This window comes from Aspergillus brasiliensis (assembly GCF_001889945.1).
Source record: "Aspergillus brasiliensis CBS 101740 unplaced genomic scaffold ASPBRscaffold_5, whole genome shotgun sequence".
Classification (NCBI taxonomy): Eukaryota; Fungi; Ascomycota; class Eurotiomycetes; order Eurotiales; family Aspergillaceae; genus Aspergillus; species Aspergillus brasiliensis.
This window is the reverse complement of record NW_027137446.1, coordinates 1,329,434-1,354,528: the sequence shown is the minus strand read 5'-3', so window position 1 is coordinate 1,354,528 and position 25,095 is coordinate 1,329,434. Positions and strand designations below refer to the sequence as shown.

The following is a 25,095-nucleotide window of genomic DNA, read 5'->3' as shown; positions in this document are numbered from 1 at the left end:
CACGGCGGTTTGCTTGGCGAGACCTGCAAGTTTCTTGTCTGTCTGCCTTCCTTGGTTATTTTATAGAAAGAAGTGTTTCTTTTTCTCTGCTTCGGCGTCTCTTTTTCTTTCCTTTCTTTTTTTTTTTTTTTCCCTTTTTCCACTTGCAGATCGGTGCGTTGGGGTGAAATCACGAGTTACTGCGAGGGGGGGAAGATGAACCGGGGCCTCCTGCTTGTCGGGATCTCAATGCAATTAATGAGACAAACGAGACTTGCAGTGAGTCGGTCAGTCCGTGGTCGACAGTGAAGGTGGAGGGAGGTTTAAAAAAGGCTGTCAGCGGACTGCGGGCGGGAAGTCGAGTGGGCAGCTGCCTCGTGAGGTCACAGGTACCATACAGTTGCGAAGGAGGCGTAGCACGCGGGGAGAGAGGAACAAGGTAGCTGGAGAAAGCCTAAGTAGTAAGGAGGTCTTTTGTTGGTCGAAATTAGTCACAGGGAGACCAATGGCCTGCAGAGGAAGAGGATGTTGCAGTGGCAGGTGGTAGACTGGTAAGGAGGTGAAATCGGCGCCGGGCCTTCGAACCGACAAATGTGGCCAAAGACTGGCCAAGGAAGAAGGGGAAGTTGTAATGGCCTCTCCAGTATTGGGGAGACCCGTGAGAGGAGGATCCGATCCTCTGGAGAAAGGGATGCCGTCGTAGGGGAGAGGAAAAGGGAAAAAAAAATTGGTAGAAGCGAGTACGGAGTAAGTTGGGGTGGGTAAATAGTGGAGACCGTAGTAAGGAAGATGAAGGAGATGTTAACTTGACGATGTCTCTGGGAGGGGTGGATGAATGACGTTCTGGTATCCCGCGGATGTAAGACTAGAAGAAGAACCAGCGGAAATGGGGTTTCAGATGATCCCTTTCTCTTGCTCGCTTTTAGTAGTTTGTCTAATGGTCTGTCTAAATTACCTAGGTTTTGGGTATTGGGTCTTGTCTGTCTGGCAGCTCCACGCACGAGGAGGGGAGCTGTCAGAGAAGGCCCGAAATCAGTAATAACAGTAGTGCTGGTAGATCGGACTCGAAACGGGAGTATGTAGACTAGAGTCTGTCGAGAAGAACTCAAGGTAGCCTGCGAGTCAGCCTACCAGGCCAACCTATCGATAACTTTTATTTCTTTTCCTTCAAAGTAGTTCAGGGTCAAACAAATGTTGGTGGTCCGGCACGGTCGGGGAAGTCGAGGGGAAAAGGGACAGAGAAAAAAATCCTCTCCAAGCCATGCAAGAAGGCCTTCTTCCCCTCCTCATACCCATTCTGGATTCATGCTAGCCATTTGACAACAATCGCAAACTATGGGGTCACTAATGCAGCCCATCAATACCTTTCCAGCCCCTTCCATCGGAGATACTACTTACTGAAGTTGCTAGTTAACTTCCTCGAGTCTGACATACTCCATACACCGGCAAGTACGGAGTACTAACGTTAGTTACGGCTTCCAAGCCACTTCTCCCAATGGAACCACCCCAACCACGCATGGTGGTGATGTAATTCCCGACGGGCTGCGGACGAAACCGATCAATTTAGTATCCTTTCATATGGTTCGATCCATCCTGCTAAGCTAGAAAACATGCTTCTGGACTACTTCGACGTATTATCATTCTTCCGATCAAATCCTGTTCGACGAAAATTTCCCCTTTCCCCTCCTACTACTTTCCCCGACGGAAAATGGATGATTCAACTTTCTTGTTGCCATCTTGGCGGCCCAAAGTAACTCGATCAGCCAGCCCCCATTGCGGTTGTAGATCGCCGCAAGCACCGAATGATTCGTTCGACTTGATTGGGGAAGACCGCAGAGGGAACTACGGGCCTTCGACTTCCATTAGACAGGAAGCCCCGACGATCAATTGTACACGTCCGCACTAAGCTCACCGGCGGGTTCCAGGCCAATTGGCGTGCTCCATGGCTGCACAGTAGAGACACTGTTTGGAACCTTAGAACGTCTGCCAGTCACGCTGGCATGTGGAGGCCGCGTTGCTTCCATGAAAGATCGATGCGATCAAAGGGCCCCAGTACGTACCGAAAAGTTCGTCGACGACTTACGCAAGTCAGGTACCTGCTTAGGCCCTTGGATTTCTTGTTGCCTACAAGAGTCGCCCTAGCTTCAGGCTCCCGTCTGGCTTCCTATCCCATCTTATACTCATTCCCTTCACTCATTTCCTTTGTACATCCATAGTAGTCTTCTTGCAGTGGCAAAATCCCTACCCGAGTGTTTAGGGTGAAAATAGATTGGTAAACAAAAAAAGGATGGACGCTATGATCAACCGGACCGGATAATACATTTGCGGTCCTTCGTGTCATCATGCAAAAGAAAATTGGGCAAAATATGTAGTCCGATGCGGTCGCCTTAACAAAGACGATGGGTATAACGGATCAATAAGAACGCTGGAGGCTGACTTCTAGAAAATGAATTGAGTCGCCCAGAAAGTGCATCCGGACTATTCACGAGCTTTGGGTCCCCGAAGACTCCGCAGCGCCAGTCCATCGTTTTCAACATCAGGTCTTCCATGCTCCTCGTCACCGTTGCCAAATAGGGCATTCGGTTTGGATCGCATTTCTCCATGCCGGGTCTGTTCGGGCGGCACGGATGCCGGACTGACGAAGCTCGAAAACTGTCGCCCGCCCCCGAGCATCCAGGAAAATTCCGAATCTGCCAATGATGGACGTACGGCATGTCGGAGGGGCATGGATGAGGGAATCTGACTATTGCTTGAAGCTCTACGAGTTTTCGTCTCGCATTCAACAGACGATCGTGATGACTGCGCAGACACACTAGGTTTGCGCGCTGCTGCAGAGGCGTCACTTGTTCTGTCGAGCACCGTCTCAGCTCGCTCGCTCGCAGGTTTAGAAGTGTCAGACAGCGATTCCTTCTCTTCCTCGCCACTTTCATTTGCACCCTGCTCCACGGTACCTGGAGGGACGGAAGAGTCTTCAAGACAGCTCTGGACTGACTGAACTTGGGTGAGCGCCCTTTTCAAGGAGTCCGTGGTCTTCTTATCGATACCTTCTGCCCTCATCAAGTGGCTCCGAATGTCATTCAACGCATTGCCGAGGTTTTTGGCAAGTTTCCTATTCCGTTCCTCCAGTTGTTCAACCTTCGACTTCCATTGGGCCGCAATATCGGGGCCATGCTCCCACGGCATGCCTATCGTCGAGCCGGAGGGTTCGTACCGTGCAGTCCGAGGATAGTGCTCCGACTGGATAGACTGCATGTTTCTCTTGGCTTCACTCACCGCTCCCCGTACAGCCTTGGCTACACCCCACGACTCCGTTCGACGCTGTATGCCCTCCGAAACGTCTTGGAAGAGCGCCTCTAAACTCTTGGGGCTGTTTCTTGCAGGCGACCTGGAGGGGGAGCTGCTTTCGCTTAGATCTCTTGAGACGCTCCGCAGGCGGAACTTTTTGCTGTTCAAATGCTTTGGAATGGGTTGCCCAAGTCCTTTGGTGGGATCCGGCGGTCTTCCGGAATATTTGGAAATGATGAAAATTCCTCGATCAGGAGTTGGATTTTGTTCCAGGTATATCGCATCGTGTACGAAGCTTAGAGGTTCGTGGGGCTGAGGGGAAGGGTAGCGGAGCAAGAGACCCAAAGCACTCGAGGAATCGGCACGCAACACTAGATTAACTCAGCAACTTGTAGCAAAGCGTCTGTATAGAAAATATCACTCACGTTGCCATCGAATCCGTAGCAGCATGGCGACGCACACAAAGTCTATGAGTTCGGGACGTAACCCTTCCGCAAAAAGACGATCCCAAATGACAAGAACATCCTGGAAAGGGAACTCTCGACCAAATAGCAGACGCATCCAACGCCTTATAATGTTAGCATTGCAATTCAAGAGTTACATAGCGAGTCATACGTACGTGAGGAATATCTGTGGTAAGATTTCAAGGGCTTGCAGATGGTCCGCCAATTCCAAATCCGCGGTTACCAACAAATCGTTATGAATATGGTGGCATTGGTGAACGATCGGTATAACATCCGCCTGGCCATTTTCTGACCGGTGTCTATTATGCTCATAATACACGCGAACATTCTGCATAACCGCACAATATAATGTAAACGAATCGTGCTCCACATACTCGGCATCGAGGAGAGTGTGCATCAGGTCATCATCAGCTTCTTTGGCGCTACGTTCTTGCAGTGACTTTGGCTCAATGGCATCTCTATCAATGACCCAGAGGAGAGGAGCCAGGATCTCATGCATCCCCTGACGATAGCCCAGGTCAGGGTTCAGTTTCGAGTAGATGAACAAGATGTCGATCATTTTTGACTTGGTAGAGGGTTCGCGAAAGAAGAAGTTTTCCTGTAAACATCGGTCGACATCCTGGGCGATATCCGCCCTCGACTGCTCATCATCACGTAACGTTTGCCATGGCGACTTCACAAGGATCTCTCATCAGCCGGTCAAGACTTCCGCCAAAAAGCGCAGCCAGAGATAACATACCGCTTCATCATCCGCCAGCGGATCGACTGTCGACTGCAAGTCGTCTGGATGTTCGATGTATTTCAAGAAATGAGCTTTCAGGGCGACATAAACACTTCGCGAATCCGCAATCTTTTGCGACCATTGCTCTCGGTCGAGATCATCGAAAAGTAGAAAGGCCTACGCTCAGGTAAGCACGAAGACCAAATCATAATGGTCACAAGCGCATGCCTTCCAGCAAATAGACCTCAACCCATCCTCGCACAATTTATCTCCTTGTTCCGATCGAAGAGCTCTCCGGATATCGGCGGGGGCATTATTGTCGCGAAAGAAGGTATTCCATCGTTGTCTGGCCGAGTCGTTAGCTGCATCTGTGCTGCACATGGGGAACTGATGCATGGATATACCTTGTCTCCTCAATGCCCCTCATTTCACCAAATGGCTGCTGGCCGGAATAGGTTGCCTCGTGTTGGCTAGCGCTTGGAGAGGTGAGGGGACAGAAACTCGGTGCCGCCCGCAATTTAAGTACTAGCGGCGATCGTGTGGAGGAGTTGCTGGTGGACCGCCTTGGAATTTCCCTGGCTCAGCAGCCACACTTCGGGTCACGCCTTCTCTCTGCCTGTCCGCCGGGGAGTGTCTATTTCGGGGTTGGAGGCGCTCATCGCTTTGGATATAGAGCCCGAAGGGAATTCAAGGCGTGGCTTGCTGTTCGACCTTTGCGACACTTTTCATCGTTTCTAGACGTGGTCTCGTTCTTCAAGCCGCATATTACCTACTACTAGTACTCCTATTCATCCATCTTTATCTGCCATCAATATATTTATATCATAGTCCCTCACTACTTCTACTACTCTCATACACAACAACATCATGTCTGCAGATCTCTTTGCGGAGTTTGGTATGGGGTCTGCTCCCCCTCCATCTCAGAGGGAATCACAACAGCAGTCCGCTGGGTTCCACTCGACGTCTTTGATCCCTGACTTGGATGCATTTGAAGAATCTTCCATCGGTTCTTTGTCCAACCGGTACAAAAGCGCAACAAATCCGGCTCAATTGGACGACGACTGGAATGACTCGGCTCTGAAAGTCTCTGATACACCAGTGCTACCCCAATACGGACACGGAACTGATGTCTTATTTGATGCCACCCTCGAAAGTTTTCCAGACGATGAAAGCGATGACTGGGGCGAATTCGAGAGTCCAGACGTACCTGCTACTAAACCATCATCAAATGCTGGGCTACAGCCTAAGAAAGTCTTGAACGAATCTAAGCCCACGCCAATTGCGAAAAAGCCGGCGCCTTCTGACTTATTGGGTTCATTATCATTAAGCGACGATATACCACCAACCTCTGAGCGCAAGCCCTCTGCGAATCAGGTAGTACCTGGAGCACGCAAAGAGAAACTTACCAGTCTCAAGCCGGCCCTTTCTGTCCAGGAAGACCCTTTCGAGGAATGGGGCGACTTCGTTGATGGTCCGTCCACAGTTCCCAGTCAAGGAAGTGCCTTAAATACTACGGCTCCAGTATCCCGGGCGCCTCGCAAGGAAGTTCAATCCTCCAACTCCATGGTTGGTTCTTCGGGAACAACAAGCTCTTTTCCAACATCTAGTCATCCTGCAACTGCCGCTCAAGTCCGTCCGACCAATATACCCCCACCATCTGTTTTGCTTGAGCTATTTCCTCGACTACTGGATGAACTTCGGCAAGACGCTACAAATGCAAGGAAGGACATGCACCAAAAAGAAAGACTTGAAGATACTGCAACTCTGGTCATCTGCACTCTAAAAACTGCCGCGCGGGTTGTTGCTGGCAGAAGCCTACGGTGGAAGCGGGACTCCATACTGAGTCAGAGCATGAGGATCGGCCCAGCTCGTTCAGGGAAGTCGGGAGGTATGAAGCTCAATACAGTGAACAAGAACGAAGATATTAAGGAAAAGCAACAAGCCGTTGATGTGCTTTCCATGTGGCGCGACCGGACCGCAATATTCAATTCCGTTGTGCAAGCCACCAAACGACAACCAGTTCAGGTCGTACAGGAAAATACTCGGGTAATGACACTTCCTGCTAGTCAAGGGGCTTTGAAGGCGCCTCACGCTTGTGCTCTATGTGGCTTGAAACGAGATGAAAGGCTGCCCAAAATTGACGAGCACGTGGAGGATAGCTTTGGGGAATGGTGGACGGATCACTGGGGTCATACCGACTGCAGGCAATTTTGGGAAAGGCACAGGGGTCTACTCGGACAAAGGTAGAAAGAACTCCGTATGAGCAATCAGCCGCACAAATGTCATCTGGCATGACCGACCACTTATACCTCCGGGTTCAAGAAAACCGCAGTCCTTGGCCAAAGCTAACGATAGTTACACGGATGGATTCCTCTAAAAGTACGGAAGCTGCTGCTATCCTTGGTATCGTTCTGCAACTAACCGCTGGAACTGACTAGATCACCTGCCAGATCCTAGACTTCTGCTGTGAATACCGGGACAAGGGATCTTTTGCACATAAGTATCTTTAACCATAGGATACTCGATAGATAAATCCAAGTGTATTACGAGAAATCATTTTGGGGGGCAACTCTTAAACACGGGAGACAAGACGTATAGGTTTCTTCTAGCCGATGCACACTTTGACGTCTGGTCTCACGGCGTCACTTGGATCTTCGTTTATAGATCGAAATAAATATTAGTACCTATGACTGTTAGATCATTGAGTCAATATACTAGCCAATTACAAGTAATAGGTCAGAATACAAGGGGACAGGTCATCGCCCGAGCCCGAAGTTCTGGGCTTTGACTCGGGACGTGTGCGCCAGAGGACAATCATTGAGCAGGCAGTAGAAGATCTTAGACTATTAATGGACTGTTTTTATGACATATTTATCGAGTATCTATATTCGAAGTGACAAGCTTGGATTCTAGACATCAACGGCCCTTTCTAGACAATGTGACTGCCTAGAATAGCAAACGTGAGAACGTCGGAAAATAAATAAAGGAAAGGAGGGGCAATGAAGTTGACGCGTTAGAACCACCTGGTATCAAGGACGCTAGATGAATCTCATCAAACTGCAGTATATTTATTCAATAAGATGATGATCAACTCTGACTCACTGCGCCATGAAGTCCCTCTCCAATCAGCTTCTTGGACTTTTATTCTGTTAGGGAGGACGGAGTATACTGTGCAGAGAGGCAGTAAAGTTTTTTAGCCCTGCTTTGAAATCATGCACTATAACTACTATAACTAGAGTCAGACTAGGGCTGCCAAGAGATTCTATTATCACATCCTGTGCGTATAGGTGAATCTAGTGTGGATTCCAAGTGTCACTAAACAGGTCATATTCTCACTTTGCCTACGGCGGAGACAGTATACTACGGTCAGTAAGGCTCCCATTATCGGCTCACCAGGCGGGTCGGCGATAACCGCGATAAGGAAGAGGTATGGAGATAAAGGAGTCTGATGAAATCACCTGGACTATGCAGGCCACAGCAACAGCAGCAGACAGGGCATGCAAAAGAAATGAGAAACAGAAGAGACTTTGGAACTAGCCAAGCTTACTCTAGCGGGTGGAGAGTATGGTCCTAAAGGGAAATGTAGCGGGCGTCATGGGGCCTGGCTCCCTTAATCCTGGTCCGATGCGGGGGTTCCCAGCTCCGGGAGCAGCTGCCCGATTACCACCTCCAACTCACCTCCTTCCATCTCGCTGCTCAGCCATTCCCTGTGCCACACCATTTCCAACCCCCCAATCAGCTTATTCCTACCTATATTTTTCCTTTGAATAGTCTTGACCCTTTCCTTCGGTTTCTATCCCACTCTGTCGACCCTTCCCGCATCGCTATCACCACCTGGCAGTGGCTGACCTGCCGTCTCCTCATTTGTCCTAGTCACCATCTCCGCTTACTCCCGACAAAGACGAGCCGCAGCTGCTTGTCACCACCCCTTCAAATACCTCCCATTTTGACTGTTCTCAGGTGCAGTTCACCGAAGGCTATATCATATTGGGGCTCGAAAATCCCAGCACTAACTCCTACCTGTCAAGGAGTCCTCGCTTATCCGTCACAAGGGCCCCCGTTTCTTGGAAAACTACCCGGGGGACAACCTCAGCCCCATCTTGCAAGAGAAGCAGAGCCACAGAAGGACTTTGAACACACCTTGCGTCTTTTCTGCCCCTCTCTACTCCTATAAAGCGTCTGGTTCTCTCGTGATCTGGACACCTCTATCTCCTGGTGTATTCGAAGTTCACGTTTCAGGGCGTCTCCTGTTTAGGTGGCTTTGGGTAGGCACGCACGATCAGGACACAATGGGTCTGGCATACAACATTTATCTTACATCAAACAAAATCTTCGGGTGCAAGCAATGCAAAACTCATCTCGCTGACTACGACGATATCATAAGCCGGGTGAGTTGTGCTTCTTCCATGACATATTCCTAGCACCTACTAACCATGTATCTTCCACTGTCATCCAGAATTTCCGCGGCCAGCATGGCAAAGCATACCTCTTTGGCAATGTCGTCAACATCACCTCATCCGAAGCGGTGGAGCGTAGCATGACCACCGGAAGGCATATTGTTCGTGATATTCACTGCAGGCAGTGCAAGGAGACGGTGGGCTGGAAGTATGACAAAGCATACGAGGCCAGCGAGAAATATAAAGAAGGCAAATTCATATTGGAAGAAGAGCTGTTGTGCGTGGTATGCTAGGTACCTTCATGCTTGCGCCGGAGCGTCCGTCTTCTTTACAGGGGTATTGATGACGTAGCATGCTGGTTTCACATGCATGACTCCTGGGCGAAGGTCTACAGACTATACCTGCGAAAGGCTGATACTTATAGTGAGCGTTTTCTTTGTTATATTGTCGTGGCGCAATGTGTATGGCGTTGGATGGAGTACCGCTTTCTTGATGCGCAAGGAGTTCACCACAGATCTGGAGCAATCGGTGGACCTGATTTCAATGCATAGCAGAAGCCTAGCTTTCCAGAACACCCCTTGAATGAATCTTTGCTCATTGCTAATCCTTATTGCCGATAGCTTTTAATGGTACTTACTGCGACCTAAACCGCCAATGCCCATGTCCCCAACTCTGGTCGCGAAGTGGGGAACAGTCCTCGGCGAGAAATCCGAATACCGCTTGGAGCACAGCATCTGAGCAGGAGGCCAATTAGTAGTGATATGACCAACGAATAAAAAAAATGGATAGAATTCTATGGCAAAATAAGCACAGGTTTGAATGGCGAACTTAGGACCCGGGATTTGGTCCGATTGTGGACTACGAAATATAACTAAGTACTACAGAGTAGTATATCATCTCTCGATATCCACACACACAACCCCTCCAAGTACCCCTAGACCCATAGCACGAAAATCCCTAACAAGCGAATGATTCAATATTTATATCTCGAGTCAAAAAAGGACCCGGGGGGAAATAGACCATTATAACTATCAGGTCATAAATACTTAAAATCTGCGGGGGACCCCGGCCGTCGAACTACCTGTCTCCCCACTAAGCACCTTCTTTCTCTTAGTACTTTTAACTGCTATACTATTACCGACTTACGTTTTTCTTGGATTATACAACAGTCACATGTATCCATCCTATATACAAATTGAACTCCCCACCATATTCCACCTCCCCTTCTACTCCAACAGGTCACCCCAATTGACCTCCCTCTCCACCATGATGCCACCCAGTCGCCGCCATCCGCGGTCGCTCACAACTCCGAGGGGGAGGGGACCCACCAACGCCTCCGACCTTTTCTGTTCCTCTCATGGGACGAGGGAAAAAGAAACTGAGGGGCGGGAAAATAAGTAGCTAATCTGGCGGGGTGTGTCCGTTAATCGGACGCGTGTGAGAATTCTTGAAATTTTATATCTTTTTCTTCTTCTTTTTTATCTTCTCTCTTTTCCTTTTGAACGGGACTAATTGTGAAACATAATTGCGTTCCTTACTTCTTTATCCCAGCTCTCTGCTTTTTATTTGAAGGACACAGTCAATCATGTCTGCGGAGAACACTATGCGCGCGGTGGTTTTCCGCGGCCCTTATAAGGTCGCTGTTGAGGAACGCCCCGTGCCTCGGATTCAGGATGCCGGTGATATTTTGGTTAAGGTAACTTATACGGCGCTTTGTGGAAGGTTTGTGTGTTGCTTTCTTCTTCTTCTTCTTTTTTTGTCTTCTGTCTTTTTGGAGGGGAGAAGCTGATTTGAGTTTTTTTTGTAGTGACCTTCATGTGTACCGTGGTGTAGAGCCTTCGGGGACGGGCTATGTGATGGGTCATGAAGTTACTGGTGTGGTGGTTGAGACGGGTGATGCTGTGCAGTCTGTCCAGAAGGGGGATAAGGTCGTGAGCGCTTTTACGACATCTTGGTAGGTGACTTAATTTGTTCTTTCCCTCCTCTGCAGGAGGGGATGTTGGTTCGATGATCGCTGCAAGTGATCACCATGGGGCGTTTATACTAATGCATGCACTCTATAGCGGGAAGTGTTTCTACTGCAAACAAGGATACTCTTCCCGTTGCGAACAGAACATGCTTCTGGGTTGCGACCATCTGGATGGTGCCCAGGCCGAATATGTGAGTCAATATGATACTTTACTCCAGAGTACGACGCCATGCTCGGAGCGGATTTTTCTAACGGTTATGGAACCTGCGCTCAGATTAGAATCCCCAATGCGGATGGATCAGTCGTCAAAGCCCCTGAGGGCGTCGACGAGAAGTACCTCGTCCTCATGGCGGATATCTTCCCGACTGGCTACTTCGCCGCACGAAATGCCTTCAAGACGTCTACTAAGGAGCAGATCGCAGAGCAGACGGTTGTCGTCATCGGCTGCGGGCCAGTCGGGCTCTGTGCATTGATCAATGCGTTGGAGTACAAGCCTAAGCATTTACTGGCTGTTGACTCCGTTCCCGCGCGACTGGAACTTGCCAGGGAGCTGGGAGCTGAACCTTGGAACTTCCAGACCGACCGGGAAGGTCTCGACAAGCGCGTCCTGGAGTTGACGGAGGGACGTGGTGCTGATGCTGTCATTGAGGTGGTGGGGTTGAGTCCGGCGCTGAAGACCGGTTTCGATCTGCTGCGGCCGTGGGGTACCATCAGTAGCGTTGGCGTGCATAATGGAGAGGTGAGTGATGTTCCGGGCCCTTTGTGAGGCATGTTTATTGATTGAGGACATGAAGATCCCGTGGAATGGATGTGAGGCTTATGGAAAGAACCTCACGGTCCAGATGGGCCGGTGCCCTGTGCGGTCCGTTTCGGAAGAAGCGTTGAAAGTTCTGAAGAAGAACCAGCATCGTCTTGGGTATGTCATTATTTTTCTGACCCTGACCTCATTTGGTGTTTCAGTACCTGCAGATGCTGATGAACGCGTGGTAATAGCTTCATGGCCGACAAGATCATGCCCCTTTCGCAGGCGGTTGAGGCGTATGAGATTTTCAACGCCATGAAGGTGCAAAAGGTGATTTTCGAGGCGGATAAATAGGTTCAGGTTGGCACGTCGCTAGATCAATGAAGATAAGATACGCCTGAACCCTTCCCATGACATGCAGTCTGCTCGAGAATGTCATCGATTATTATGTGGTGGTAGTAATCAAGGATACTAGGCGAGCGTCAGCCACAGCAGTACAGCACCACCTTGTCCGACCAGCGCGACGAGAGAACCAATTGGGGAATTTCCCTGAAGTAGAAGTAAAATAGATAGATCACACACAGCGTGAACGATGAGTTCGGATTCGCGCGAGCCAGCAGCGTGGCGGACATGAAAGAAGAGCAGGCATAGCCCTTGTTGATGTTTTCCCGCACGAGAGAACCGAAAAACGAAACTAAGCCCGAAGGTGTCGCATCAGCGCCGACTGACTTGACTGACTGACTGACTGACTGACTGACTGAGTGTCTTGTCTTTCCTCTTCTTTCTTTCGCTCCTCTTCTTCCTCCTCCTCTTTTCCTTCTTCCACCTTTTCTGTCTTCTTGCTCGCTTCCCACCACTTCCTCTCCCGCTTCCCATCTCCCTCCTCCCTCCCTCCTCATTTCCTCTGCTTCTTTTCTCCCTCTTCTTCCTCTCCATTCTTCATCCTCTTTTTCCTCCTCTTCTTCTTCCCTCCACCTCTCCGCTTTCCCCCTTTCCCTTCTTCCTTCCGACGTCCCTCGTCTCCCCCCATCTCCTAAATTCCTCCACCTTTTCCCCCGCCCGCCGAAAACCCCTCTGAATCCATCCTCTTTCCTCCCCTCTCCGGCCGCCCATTCGACGCCTGCTTCCCTTTCCTGGATTTCGCAGATTAATCTTCACCTCTTCGGAAAATTTCATCGTCTTTTTCTGCTTCACTTTACGACTTTAGGTAAGAATGCTCGTGTGTTCTCTGCTTCAATCCTGCGCGCCACCTCATTTGTCTTCTTTCCCTGTGTTATCCCTTCACCGTGACATCTCGCGAAAACCATCACTCCCCTCCCGTGTGCCAACACTGATTCGTGGGTGAAGTTCCGTCAACGAAAAAAAACCTTGCCTTTTCTCTCACCAGATTTTTTTCTATCGCTCAAACTTCACCATTCCTCTTTTTACCGACATAATGGACCCTACCGAATTGCACGATACCACCATGGTCGACGAGACCTCCCCGAACAATGTCGACATGATTGATGATGTCGATATTGAGACGACGCCCAAGACCGAGGAAGAATACGCTCAGTCTATGCTGACTCTTCGCGCCATCGTTTCGTCCAAAGAAGCCGGTATCATCATCGGCAAGTCTGGCAAGAACGTTGCTGACCTGCGTGACGAAACCGGCGTCAAGGCTGGTGTGAGCAAGGTTGTTCCTGGAGTTCATGACCGCGTCTTGACCGTCACTGGTCCTCTGAATGGCACTGCCCGAGCCTATGCTTTGGTTGCCAAGGGTTTGCTTGAGGGCGCCCCGCAGATGGGCATGGGTGGTATTGTGTCCAACAATGGAACTCACCGTAAGTCATCCGAAGTTTCTATACTCAACTAAATGCTTGCTCGGTTTGCATATCTAACTGATTCTCGTATAGCCGTCCGGCTTTTGATCTCTCACAACCAGATGGGTACTATCATCGGACGCCAAGGTCTCAAGATCAAGCACATTCAGGATGCGTCGGGTGTGCGCATGGTCGCACAGAAGGAAATGCTCCCCCAGTCGACCGAGCGTATCGTTGAAGTGCAGGGCACCCCCGAGGGTATCGAAAAGGCCGTCTGGGAGATCGGAAAGTGCCTGATTGACGACTGGCAGCGCGGTACCGGTACCATCTTGTACAACCCCGCTGTCCGCGCGTCTGTTGGAACCGCCCCCAGCACCAGCACCATGAACCAGAGCGTCGGCAATGGCTACAACAGCCGTCCCTACAACCGCACCGGTAACGGTGCCGACTTCAGCGACCAGTCCGGTGGCTACGGCAGGCGATCCAACCCCGACACCAGCAACCGTGGTTATCCGCTTGTCACCGAAGATGGCGAGGAAATCCAAACACAGAACATCAGCATCCCCGCCGACATGGTTGGCTGCATTATTGGCAGAGGTGGTAGCAAGATCACCGAGATCCGCAGGAGCTCTGGAGCCCGGATCTCCATCGCCAAGGCTCCCCATGACGAAACCGGCGAACGTATGTTCACCATCATGGGTAGTGCTCAGGCGAACGAGAAGGCTCTGTACCTTCTGTACGAGAACCTCGAGGCTGAGAAGACCCGCCGCAGCCAGCTTCAGGAGTAAATGAACAGCACAGCTTCGCCCTTTTGTCACCCGCTCGACCCCTCGATGAACATCTTTCCCCGGAAAACTCTCGTCGCGCGATTACCACATGCCTCCTCTTGTGCTACTCCTTTTTGATTCTTGATGCTGTCGTTTTCTCATACTATCATATTCTCTGCTACTCTATAATTCCTCTCGTATGTGGAGCTTCTTGGGCTTTTCAAAGAAGCCAGAGCCTGCTGAGGCGGACCATGCATGCCTGTTAGATACCAGTACTATCTCCTTGAATGAACCGCACTCGGAACCAACGACATCATGTCCTCCCACTGATGTTCCTGACTTCTCCCTTTGCCCGCCCGTTTCGTTCCGTATCCTACCTAGTCTTGCCTTTCCGTCGCCGTTGATTGAAAAAGTTGCTCTTCCTTATCATCCGAAACCTCAAACCTACAATGAAACTGGGAAACCCACCCTCCCCTTCACACTACTCGCAATCTTTTACAAACCGTCCCTATTCGCACTGCCTTTGTTCCGTTTCTACTGATCCTCTCTTCCTTTTTTCCTTTCGAGCAACTATTCTCACTTACCTGTCACATGAAACATCTAAACCCAGGAGGGGCTACCCAGCTGTTTTTCCCCATCTATTATCTGCAAGGGTTCCCCCGAAATATCATCTCCGGGCTTCTCAGGCATGTACAATCAGGGACCAGGACGTATCGATAACTACAAAATGAAATGAAAACCTAGTGTGATGGAGCATGAACAATACTTATATTCCAGACTGTAATAATATATACCAGTAGAACGTAGACGGAGATTCATCACTACTATTTACCTGTCTGTCAATGATATCAACAACGGTCACCTACTACTTACCCAGTACGGAGTACTCCATAGAGTATGAACTCGCAGACATAACATAACGTCATCACATAGAATAAGCAAATCACCTGATCATCACAGGCGCACGACGATCAGCTGATCCTAGTGGTAAGTAGTACGGAGTGCTGAAGAAACTGATGACGGCTTGAAACCACATGATCATCTGACCTCATACTAAATAGCTTAACCTAACTAGTTACTTAACCGGGCCGTTGATCATCAGCTGACGACTACACTACTTATCCAACTAACTACGTAGTTTAACTTGTTAGTCGATCGATCGATCTTCAATAAATTATCCGTCTGGCTCGTGCTGTAATTACTTATCGTGAGATAAATGATTAGTAGGGATGAATTAATAGGTCTTGTATTAGTGGTATCTGGTATTTGGGGATGAGTTGATTTCAATTGACTAGTTAGCAAATGATGTATTAGTTGTTAGTCAGTCGTGTTCAGTGATAGAAACTGTATATTGAAATATAATAGGAGGGGTTATGAACTTGAGATTTAAACACCGTCTTATCATGGATAACTTTTCCTGTGTTAGTCACTTACTGTGTACTTGGGACAGGCTATGGCAGTGATGGAGAAAGAAGAAAGAATAGCCAAAATGGAAGACGTATTCATTCATCATGTATTGACAGAAACAGAAGGAAAGTAAGTAAGAAAAAAGGAAAATCGTAGGAATGATATTCCCCTCTATGAGATCAAAAAAAAAAAAGAAAAGAAAAAAAAAAAAAAAAAAAAATGTAAGAACATGTATGTATGTATAGCAACAGAACAAGACAAATAGTTCCACCGAAGCACCAGGTCCAACAACACTCCATTCATTCACTCGGAAAAAGGAAAAAAAGGAAAAGTATTAACGCGTGTCATCACCACAGAGCCGAATATTTGTACATGAATATGTGAAATGATAAGAAAGATAACGAGTATCAACGACAGTGAGAAAAGAATAGGTGACGACAAAACAATCATATCGTGAATTCCGTTACTTATTGAGCTTGTGTTGTGTTGTGGTCATCCCCTCCCTCGGGTTTGACAATGACATCGAACAAGAAATGGTATGGATAGGTTAAAAAAAAATAAAGGCGCAAAGATCCGTGAGGGTCGCTTGAACGGAATAATAAGCTCGTACAATGCATTGGGTCCCAGAATGCATGCATGTGTTTTGGTTTGTTTTTTTTGCAAGAGTCGGTCAGTCAATCAGGTCTTGAATCGGAAGTCCTCGTTAATGGTGATGATGCAGGTGGAAAGCGCTTCGTACACCTCGACATAATGTGCGCCTGGCAGGCCGCAGGGAAAATAATGAAAACAGAGTAACGCCGGTTGAACTGGAAATCAAATACCAAGATTGAGTCGCTGCGTTATAAGTAAGGTGGAGGGCGTAAACGACGTGGTGTTTTGGAGGTAACAGACGTAAAATATTTAGTCAACGCGCTGATCGAGACCATTAACAGCCTCATCAGAAACGGCCATCGGCCGCTGTCGAAGACCAAATCGTCGCGCTCCGAGGCTGTTCGCTCGCAGACGGTTTTGCGCAATCGGTGTGTAGCTAGCAGCCAGTTTTTGTGAAGGGGCAATAATCCTTGTCTGCGAAGGCTCCTGGCGAGGGGTAGTGGACATAGCGTCGTCGGTTGGCATATCACCGCCGAGAGCGGCAGAGCCAATGCCAGGGGACAGCCCATATCGGCGCGAACCTGCCTGAATGTTTGAGCGGGACGTTGCGGGGACATAACCGGGCGTTAATATGCTCCGGCGGAGCGGGATCGCTGACTGCGAGAGTGTCGGGGTACGAGGTTGAGGGAGCTGCGACGGTTGGGATGGGGTTGAATATCTGACATTCCGCTCAGGGCTGGTGTCGGCTATCGATTGCGATGCCGTGTATCCATGCGAGATCCGTTGCCGGGGCGAGACTCGATATGTAGCTGCTGGGTTGGTGATGTCGGTCATGCTTCTTTGAATTGATCGAGGTTGTGGACTCTGATCCGGGGCATTATCATCGTCCGTGTGCACTCGCTTGGTCCGCAACGAAGTCGATAGGCGACTCAATCGTCTCGCAGGCGCCGACGATCCAGGCGATTGTGTCAACTTGGCCTCTGAACCCTGACCCGTGCTCTTGTTGTTGCTTTGGTTGTCCAAAGTAGCGTTGTTCGCCATACTGGCCCGACGTGCCTCTAAACGGCTGGTGACTCTGCTATTGCTCTGCCGTCTAGACAGGCTCTCCGGCTCCTGGATTGTACTTCGCCGAAATGGAGGGGTAGGTGTAATCGTATCATCGTCATCGTGACCATTGATGTGTTGCTCATCCGCCTTTCCTTCCAGGGCTGAGGACGGCTGCCGGCGAAGCTGATCGTCAGACAGCGCGAGACACAACTCAGTTAAGCTGCGGCAGACACTGTCAGCCTTGCGCCTAGCTTGTCTGTCTGATGGAAGGTAGCCATTGACAATAGAAACACCGCCGGATGGTGCCTTGGTAGATGACAGTAGAGTAGACAGCGCCAGCGCATCGGTAACAGTGACCTCTAGAGCTGCGTAGACTTCGTTACCCAAGACCTCCTTTGACTTGGTCAAGGCTGATTGTAAGAGGGGATGGACTGGGCTCGGGGCCGCATTCTGGTCGAGATCGCCCGTTGCTATACTTGATTTGCGGCCGCGCTTCGGTGAGGATGACACCGTAGTAACCGTCGTGGTCGCAGTGCGTGGTCGGTCTCCGGATGCAGACGATATCGCCTCCTGGGATGAGGGCGGAAGCTTTCCAGTTAATTCTAGCTTCTTGATCCGCGATTTTAGATCCTCTAACTCGTCCCAGACGGTGGAAGGTGCGTTAGTCGACAAAGTTGACTCCGTCCCATCCTGACGGGACCGGTCGGGTTCGAATCGGGCGCGTTCCGTGGCCTCCGAGCTGGACGGCTGCCGACTGCTTCGGATGGTTGAAAGGGTGGAATGTCGGTATGCTCGAGATTCGTGCAATGAGCCCCGTCTTTCCAGGTGCGATTCGGGGCTGTATGGCGACGGTTCTGGACTGGTGCGACCTAATCGGCTTCGGGGGAGGCCAATGGTAGATCTTGAGCCAGAGGCATACGCCAAAGAGGAGGATCGACTATGTTCATCCAGTGGATGGGCGGACGCTGAGTAAGAGTAGGGTACAGAGGTGTGGGGGGTGGATGGAGGTTCAGTCTGAGAATGCAAGGGGCTGTCGTAGGTATTCAAGCGAAGTTGCTCCGGAGAAGGGGTCTGTTCGGCAACCCGAGAGGTTGGGGAACGGAGCGCACTACCGGACATTCTGAATCGCGACTGTGAGTTTGTTACAATCGCCTGGTCAGTCTACAGGATAACAATTTATTGACAGCAATCACAGGGCTGGTGGTTACTTACGCGCCGGAGTTCTGAGCGCCCCAGCGACTCACGACGGTCGGAATCCGATCTTGCGATATTCAAAAATACATCCTCATTTTTGGAGCGAAAATCATCCGCGACTGGGGTTCTGTTGCCGTCACCCTGACGGTCCAGGCCGTTCATGGCGCGATTGCGCTCGTCAGCCAGCAACCTCCCTTGAGAGTACGTCACGGTGGACGATGGCATGATGCTATTCACGTCCGAAATCGACTGCTGAGCGTAAAGGGACGACTTTCGACGCTTCGTTGCATTGGGACTCAACACACGGACGGTCGAGTTGGCATCCAGGGGCAGCGCGGCGTCGCTATCCTTTTCTAGGGCCCGCCGCGGCGACGGTGGTTGCGAATTCAGCAGCGCCTGATCGCGAAGGTGGGACAGATGGAAGTTGGGGACGGAGCGCCGGGGGCTGTCATACAAGAAAGTGCGCTGGGGAGTAGGGGACGGGTCGGGACCCGGGGGCGTGTCGTCGCCGTTCAGGACAGAGGCGGCCGCGCTGAAGTGCGACGTCAGGGCTCGCTTGCGCAGGGGATACTGATATTCGAAGCTGAAACGGCTCTGCGGGAGGCGAGGGACGGGCGGGACGAAAGAGGAGGAGGAGGAGGAGGTGGTGGTGGTAGTGGTGGTGGAGGTGGAGGGGAGATGCGACGCAACGGGGGAGGAAGCCGATGGCGAAGGCGAGGCGATGGAAGCACTTGGTGTTGTTATTGTCGGTGCTGAAGGGGAGTCGCTGGCGCCGGCGGATGGGCTTGTTAGCGCGGCTGCTTTGCCCGCGTCACGGGGATCGTCCGCTCGCAACATCATCGTGGCCACGGCGGAACTACGCAGGCTCGGGGCGAGCACTCGAGCTCGAGTCTGGCTTCGTTGGGATTCCGGCGGAGTTCTCGGAGGTGCTCGTTGAGGGGACGAAGACTTGGTCAAATTTGGGTTTGACTCTGACGTCGCTCCAGCACTGAAAGTAATGGTTCGAGCCCGATTCACGATCGAACGGCGACAGAGTGAAGCCGACGGGTCCTCGAGCGATACATGGATGGGCGGGTGCACCGCGGATTCGGTTTTTCGCCGGCGTCGAGAGTTGAAACGATGGTCTGCTGGGGATGAGGAGAAGGGGGAGGAGGAAGAGGAGGAGGGGAGGGGAGGAGAGGCTGCATTGCCAGCTCCTGCTGCGTCTGGAGACATCTGCAACTGCACCACCCGGTCAGGCATCCACACGCATGTTCGATCAATCACTTGGAAGGTTGATTCCTCCAGTCATGGACTCGGAATCCTGAGGCGATCCGAGGCAACTAACACTGAGGAGAATTAATCTCAAACAGTATAGGCGAAAATGGGGAAAAAAAAAAAAAAAAAAAAAGACGGAGTGAGATAAAAAAAGGAAGGGAAAATAATATGATCTGTTGACTGTAGTGGACCTACGGGGTGGACATCATATATTATTATTATACTAGTCACGATACGCAAATTAAAAATATCTACCATGCGATCTCCCTCTTCTCCTATCTACGTACTACTAATTATAACTGACTCGCCTTGAGCCTCCAAGGGCGAAGGAGAAGAGGGGAAAATCCCAGGGACGCCAGGGAAAAAAAGTGGACAGGAGCTCACTTCGATACTAAAACTTGAACATAAAACGGCGGACGGAACGGTTGCTGGCGGGTGGCTGGGCAAGTCTGTAACTTGCTAACCTGCTTGAGCTGGCCATAGACGGGATCGAGGGAGACCAGTGGGGGAGAAGGAGCAAAAGAGAGACTGAGAGTGAGAGAGCGAGAGACGGAGGCGTCAGACCGGAGAATAACATCTATCGAAGACGGATCTGTGATATCATCTCAATCGTTCAGATCGGATTGAGGCTGGTTTCCCTGCATTTTGAAACCCTTTCAATGTCTATCTACTCCGTACTCTCTCTAAATCGGGTTCGGACTGAGCCATATTCAGATTCCCCCTTCAACCGTCCAGTTTCAACCCTACGAACTTCGCTTAGCAATGATCCTCATGGTCCGTGTGGAAGGGCTATACTCCAAAAAATTCTGTGTTGTCTCCCTTCTGTGAAAATTTCGCCAGCAAGACATCATACTCTGTACATTGTAGGGAGTGAACCATGGTTCACTCGCAAAGTCCCGTGGTTGGAGCACTGTCAACCTCGCTATCTTCATGTTTTGATCGGTAAAGATGTCTTATAGTCTACGCGCGCTGGCCTTCGCACACACACACAGATTCAAGTACGCAGTGCACGAAATTTAAAAAGAGGAAAAGGTGGTATATGGCTGCTTTTACCCACCTATCTGAAGGGCTACCTTCGGCCTCGGCTCGTGGGCCATCATAGAAATGCTCTACGTCAAATTATCTTGAGGATACTACCCACTACACCATAGATCATTCTGTAAATCTTTCATGTCAAGAGGGGTAAAAACTACGTACTCCTGAAGACGGAAATTTTCGTCGCTTCAGTCTCCAGTGTCTCCAGCTTAGCAGTGGAAGTCACGACGTCAATTGGATCCTAGAGACCTCTCGTGACTGCTCGTTTGCATGCGTTTAGTACTGTATGTCCGGCTTGAATGCTAACGTCTCGGACAACAGTCCAGGTGATCGCGGCCCTTGAAAATTGGGCCAAAGCAGGCTTAGAACACCGGTCGAATTTATCCGGACCAGATCCCTCTCGTGTTGGACGTAAATGAGGGCTAGCCATAGACCGCGTTCTAGCCTATGGCATCCGATGCCGAATAGCGAGCAAGACCACTACGGCCGAAACCTTTAGATCTACGATTGGTGCGGCGACCGTGCCACAGAAACTGACCGTCTCAGGGTCTCAACTTCAAGTGAACCATGACGAGCCATTAGCTCACCTACCAGGCAACCTGATGCGAGACGTATGAGGGAACACGCATTGACTTGGTGTCTCTCGGCCTTGAGTATTTAGGAAGGACCCTTTATCGGTTGCATCCGAACAGGTGTGAACTGGGGTACCTCGCTTGGGTATCATAGCTGGAATCAAAACAGATCGGCGGCCGATATAGCTCTATGAAGACATCATGGCATTAGCCGATGAGGTAGCAACGCTGCAGTGGAGCGGAAATAGCCCGTGCAGGCTCGTGCCAACGGCAGGAAACGCTGTCAGGTGTCTCATGTAGTGCTCAGGATCAGTGACCGACTCGGCAGGTTCCGTCCACGAGATAGTTGCCAGGTGATTGAGACGAAACAGCATTACCCAAATCTCCAACCGACCTGGTTCCGCAAGCACCTGAACAGAGCTTGTTGGTTGGGGTAGCTCCTCCAACAAGATAAGGATCCAAACGTCAAATGATTCAGTGCGGAAGCTGCGAGGCTATTCTGTCGAAACAATCTATCTGAGGGACCTGTTTCACATTAGCTTGTCTAGCTGCTCGGATTAGGGCCAGTTCTGTCATCGGCAGCAGATCGTGGTCAGCAGGAGCTCCTGCTCGAAGGCGATCTATTCCACTTTATTCTGTAAGTATCATGCTGCCTAGAATGGTAACTAATGTGCGCAACCGATTAGTCAACAATAATAACAAAAGGAGAGATAACTGAGTAAATTGTGAGTTAGTTGGCGAGAGGAAATTTTCTCGCCCACGTACTTCATAATCAAACCCTCCCCACAGCAATCACCGACGTGATGCCGAACGGGCGGTCCAAGTTCTATGGCTCCAACCAGTAACCAGAGGAGAGAGCCCTGGCCCCATAGTCTCAGATAGACATTGCTGCCACGTGGGATTGGGACCAGAAGGGTCAAGTTTCATCAATTGTCTATCAATCCGTGACATCAGTTGCAAGGCCAGTTTGTGCATTTTTATGGGGTATTGGCTAGGAGGCAGGTAGAGCTGCGAGATTGTTGAGGTTTGACGGCCTGACAGGGTAGCACTGCTGCTGCTGCTGCTCATTTCTATTTTTGAGGAACCGTAAGCGCGGCAGTCTTCGGTCAGCCGTAGATAGGATCCTGGCAATCAACGACGCAATGCAGTGCACATCATCGAACAACAAACCCCATGATTGACCTCAGGTCAAGCGTTCAAACGAACATCATTGCGTACACCCACCATCATCGTTGGACATTTGAGACCATAGTTAGTAGGCGCAAATTCAATCACGTCAATCCGTTAACTCTCGTCTCCCCCTCTCTCCCCAGCCGGCGTTGATCGTCCACGGTCGCGAGTGTTTGATAGGCGGGCGGCGTTGTGACGGACGATGTCGCACACGTGACTGCGAGCCCCATCCGGAGGCGGACTAGTGGCTTAGCATTGGATTGGCGTGTTTCAAGCCGGGCTGAACTCCTCCACCGTCGTCCCCATTGGTTTGACTTAGCGCGCGCCCTCTTTTGGCTGCGTGTTTCAGCTGCAGCAGTGGCCGATGGCGAGGTTTGAGGCTTGAGGTCGGAGCTGTGGTATATCCTTGGGTGTACCCGAGCTGGATGATACGAGGATTGCGGTTGTTGAGCGCTGTGGTTGAAACAATCTGAGATGATACTCCTGCTGAAGGAACCACAACAAATCATCCCGTCCCAAGAAAGCCAGAATCCCGGACACTCTCTTTTGTTGCGGCGGAGTACTAAGCACCAACCGTGCCGCGGTTTCTCCTCGTCCCACACTGCCAATAACGGACGGTCCACCGTTTCCAGGGGCTTGTCTGGGATAGTGGATCGCTTCAACTTAGCCCCAGTCAAGTCAGCCTTTGCGTTTCACCTTAGCCTGTGACCCTCCGCGCCGTTACCTGTTTCTCATAGGCTCGATGCCACAGAGAGGTCCCTGCTGAATCGCCATCCACATCTAGTAAAAAAGCGATTCTACCCCTCAAAAAGTTGTGTTCTCTTAAGTTCTGATCTCTTGCAGTCTGATTTCTCGTCCGGTTTGTTTTGGAGGGGGTTGCCCGTGCTTTTTTCTTCTGTTCGTTGTTGTCTTCTCTCAAGCCGGCTTGACCACAAAGAATTCATTGATTAAGCATCCAGCAAACAACCTTCTTGCGCGAACCGTGCACTCCCCAGCGGGTCGGACACCCTCCCCCAATACGGTATTATTGTTGTGTGTATGTGCAGAAGGTTGCTTGGATACGTATCCTGCCGGGTCTGTCTGATTATTATTACCCTCGTGGGTTAAACAGACAGTTTTCCTTCTGTGTGACTTCTGGAAGTCTTCTCAACCATTTCTTTTCTTCTGATCTTTTTACCCCGACCGATTGTCCACACTCCTTATTGTTGTAGGCCCAGAGCTACCGTCGCTACGAGCTCTGCAATTGTTTGACCGGTGTACGGATTGAAATCTTCCTTGAGTCACTACTCTTTCCGGCATATTTGATCTTGATCCCAAGCCTCGCCTTCGGTATTCTGTTGAGGCTGACCGGGCCATCTCCTTCACGCAAGAGGAAGAGCTCTACAGGTATGTACACGACTTTGTTTATTTTTTCTTGTTACTTCATTGTTTTTATCATCATTATTATCGTCCATGTTCCAGTTACGTTGCTATTTCCTTATTCTTCTTGCGTTTATGTCATCTCTGGGTCCTTTCACACTAGTCCCCCATCGCACTTCACTGCCTCTGTTGGTTTTGTTCCTGGACCAACTATCGTTTGCGGCCTTCCCAGTGGCACCCTATTGTGGAGACCATTTTACTTTTTCTCTTTACCTTCCTTTTCCAATCAATCGATTCCTATTCCCCTGCACCTGACTTCTCCGAAGAGGGCCCCAAAGTGGAATTGGGGGAGACCTCGACCGGGTCGGCCAGAACTCGAAGGTGGGAAGTGGGAGTGAGAGAGAAAGAGTGTGAGAGCGAGAGAGCGAAAGAGCACCAGAGAGACCCTCCAAAGAAAATGCCCCGTCACAATTGCAACTCATGATGTTGGAGAGGAACCCCCAGTTGATTTTCATGACTGTTTCTCCACCCCCCTTGTCGCCGTATCGGAACCTTACCCACTCGACCATCACTTCCCAGTTTTTCCCATCCCATTCCTTCCGTTCCCTTCATCCCCCGGGCGATGGGGCCAACCTGACTGGTTACTCGCCACGACCAGGTTGGAGGGGTGTAGGAAGGGAAGGAAGACGAGGAAAAGCATGGAGGATGATGCTGGGATGGGGTGGCTCTGACATGCCGCTGTTGGGGTGAAACTGGCATCTGATTTGCGTGCTTTTGGCGCCCATGATGCACATTCCAGCCTTTGCAGTTTGCACACCAACCCGGGCGGCTAAATTTAGAGCTGCAGGCGCTGGATGTTCTGCTTCGACCGGGCGTTGATTGGGTGGCACCAACTGGCTGAATGGGGCTGTCGGGTACCCACTTTCCCAGCGTCAAGGATGCTGATTGGCTACCTGACAGCGACACGGCCGGCCGGACCCAATCAGGACATCCGCCCTTTCCCTTTCCCGTCCCAAAACGAACTGCTACCATTTTACTCTTTTTTTCTTTTTTCGACTTGTTGCAATTCCCATACCGTGCGGTGGTTTATTCTTAGCGCTCGGGTGGGTTCGGTTGCTTATTATTTGCTGCCGTTGCTGTGACTGCCGCCACTAAAGACCTGCTGCTTGCTGTTGCTGTTGCTGCTGTTGCTGCTGTTGCTGTTGCTTGCTGCTGTGGTGCCTGCCATCGGGGAACAGACAGGCTCTAGTTTGAGTACTTCGTGCTCTGTCACTCTCTCGCGCTACGCTCTCTCTTACGCGCTCGCTGCTCTCTCTCTCTCTCTCCCTCTCGCTCTC

The 25,095-nt window shown here is 50.5% G+C and overlaps 7 protein-coding genes across 7 annotated transcripts; 5 read left to right on the top strand and 2 right to left on the bottom strand.

Annotated features, from left to right (window-relative positions):
- Positions 1-206: 206 nt before the first annotated feature.
- On the top strand, positions 207-744 carry ASPBRDRAFT_124449 (uncharacterized protein; the record flags this gene model as incomplete). Its single annotated transcript, XM_067617691.1, has 4 exons — positions 207-300; positions 369-418; positions 477-538; positions 624-744. Coding segments are annotated over 4 exons (327 nt in total), but the record flags the coding sequence as incomplete, so codon positions are not given.
- Positions 745-2,457: 1,713 nt separating this feature from the next.
- ASPBRDRAFT_54567 (GTPase-activating protein GYP6) lies at positions 2,458-4,876 on the bottom strand (the record flags this gene model as incomplete). The annotated part of the gene is made up of 6 exons (XM_067627255.1): positions 2,458-3,635; positions 3,690-3,832; positions 3,884-4,401; positions 4,468-4,626; positions 4,678-4,795; positions 4,854-4,876. The coding sequence occupies 6 exons, from the start codon at positions 4,874-4,876 to the stop codon at positions 2,458-2,460; spliced, it is 2,139 nt and encodes a 712-aa protein (XP_067480013.1).
- A 154-nt stretch (positions 4,877-5,030) lies between these two features.
- ASPBRDRAFT_42486 (uncharacterized protein) lies at positions 5,031-7,137 on the top strand. The gene has a single exon (XM_067624814.1). The coding sequence runs from the start codon at positions 5,317-5,319 to the stop codon at positions 6,694-6,696; it is 1,380 nt and encodes a 459-aa protein (XP_067480012.1). The 5' UTR covers positions 5,031-5,316; the 3' UTR covers positions 6,697-7,137.
- A 1,601-nt stretch (positions 7,138-8,738) lies between these two features.
- ASPBRDRAFT_124741 (putative Yippee zinc-binding protein Moh1) lies at positions 8,739-9,139 on the top strand (the record flags this gene model as incomplete). The annotated part of the gene is made up of 2 exons (XM_067617726.1): positions 8,739-8,837; positions 8,906-9,139. 2 exons carry the CDS (start codon positions 8,739-8,741, stop codon positions 9,137-9,139), a joined length of 333 nt encoding a protein of 110 aa, XP_067480011.1.
- A 1,292-nt stretch (positions 9,140-10,431) lies between these two features.
- Positions 10,432-11,911, top strand: ASPBRDRAFT_54564 (alcohol dehydrogenase family protein; the record flags this gene model as incomplete). The annotated part of the gene is made up of 6 exons (XM_067627254.1): positions 10,432-10,568; positions 10,654-10,800; positions 10,910-11,006; positions 11,090-11,554; positions 11,610-11,731; positions 11,809-11,911. The coding sequence occupies 6 exons, from the start codon at positions 10,432-10,434 to the stop codon at positions 11,909-11,911; spliced, it is 1,071 nt and encodes a 356-aa protein (XP_067480010.1).
- A 1,081-nt stretch (positions 11,912-12,992) lies between these two features.
- On the top strand, positions 12,993-14,147 carry ASPBRDRAFT_124510 (KH domain-containing protein; the record flags this gene model as incomplete). The annotated part of the gene is made up of 2 exons (XM_067617701.1): positions 12,993-13,380; positions 13,453-14,147. The coding sequence occupies 2 exons, from the start codon at positions 12,993-12,995 to the stop codon at positions 14,145-14,147; spliced, it is 1,083 nt and encodes a 360-aa protein (XP_067480009.1).
- Positions 14,148-16,433: 2,286 nt separating this feature from the next.
- On the bottom strand, positions 16,434-19,580 carry ASPBRDRAFT_195430 (putative LPXTG-motif cell wall anchor domain protein; the record flags this gene model as incomplete). The annotated part of the gene is made up of 2 exons (XM_067620865.1): positions 16,434-18,302; positions 18,384-19,580. 2 exons carry the CDS (start codon positions 19,578-19,580, stop codon positions 16,434-16,436), a joined length of 3,066 nt encoding a protein of 1,021 aa, XP_067480008.1.
- Positions 19,581-25,095: the final 5,515 nt, after the last annotated feature.

What these genes read in the sequence shown, in the direction of transcription:
- ASPBRDRAFT_42486 (XM_067624814.1), top strand. Translation starts at nt 5,317, where the DNA reads ATGTCTGCAGATCTCTTTGCGGAGTTTGGTATGGGGTCTGCTCCCCCT.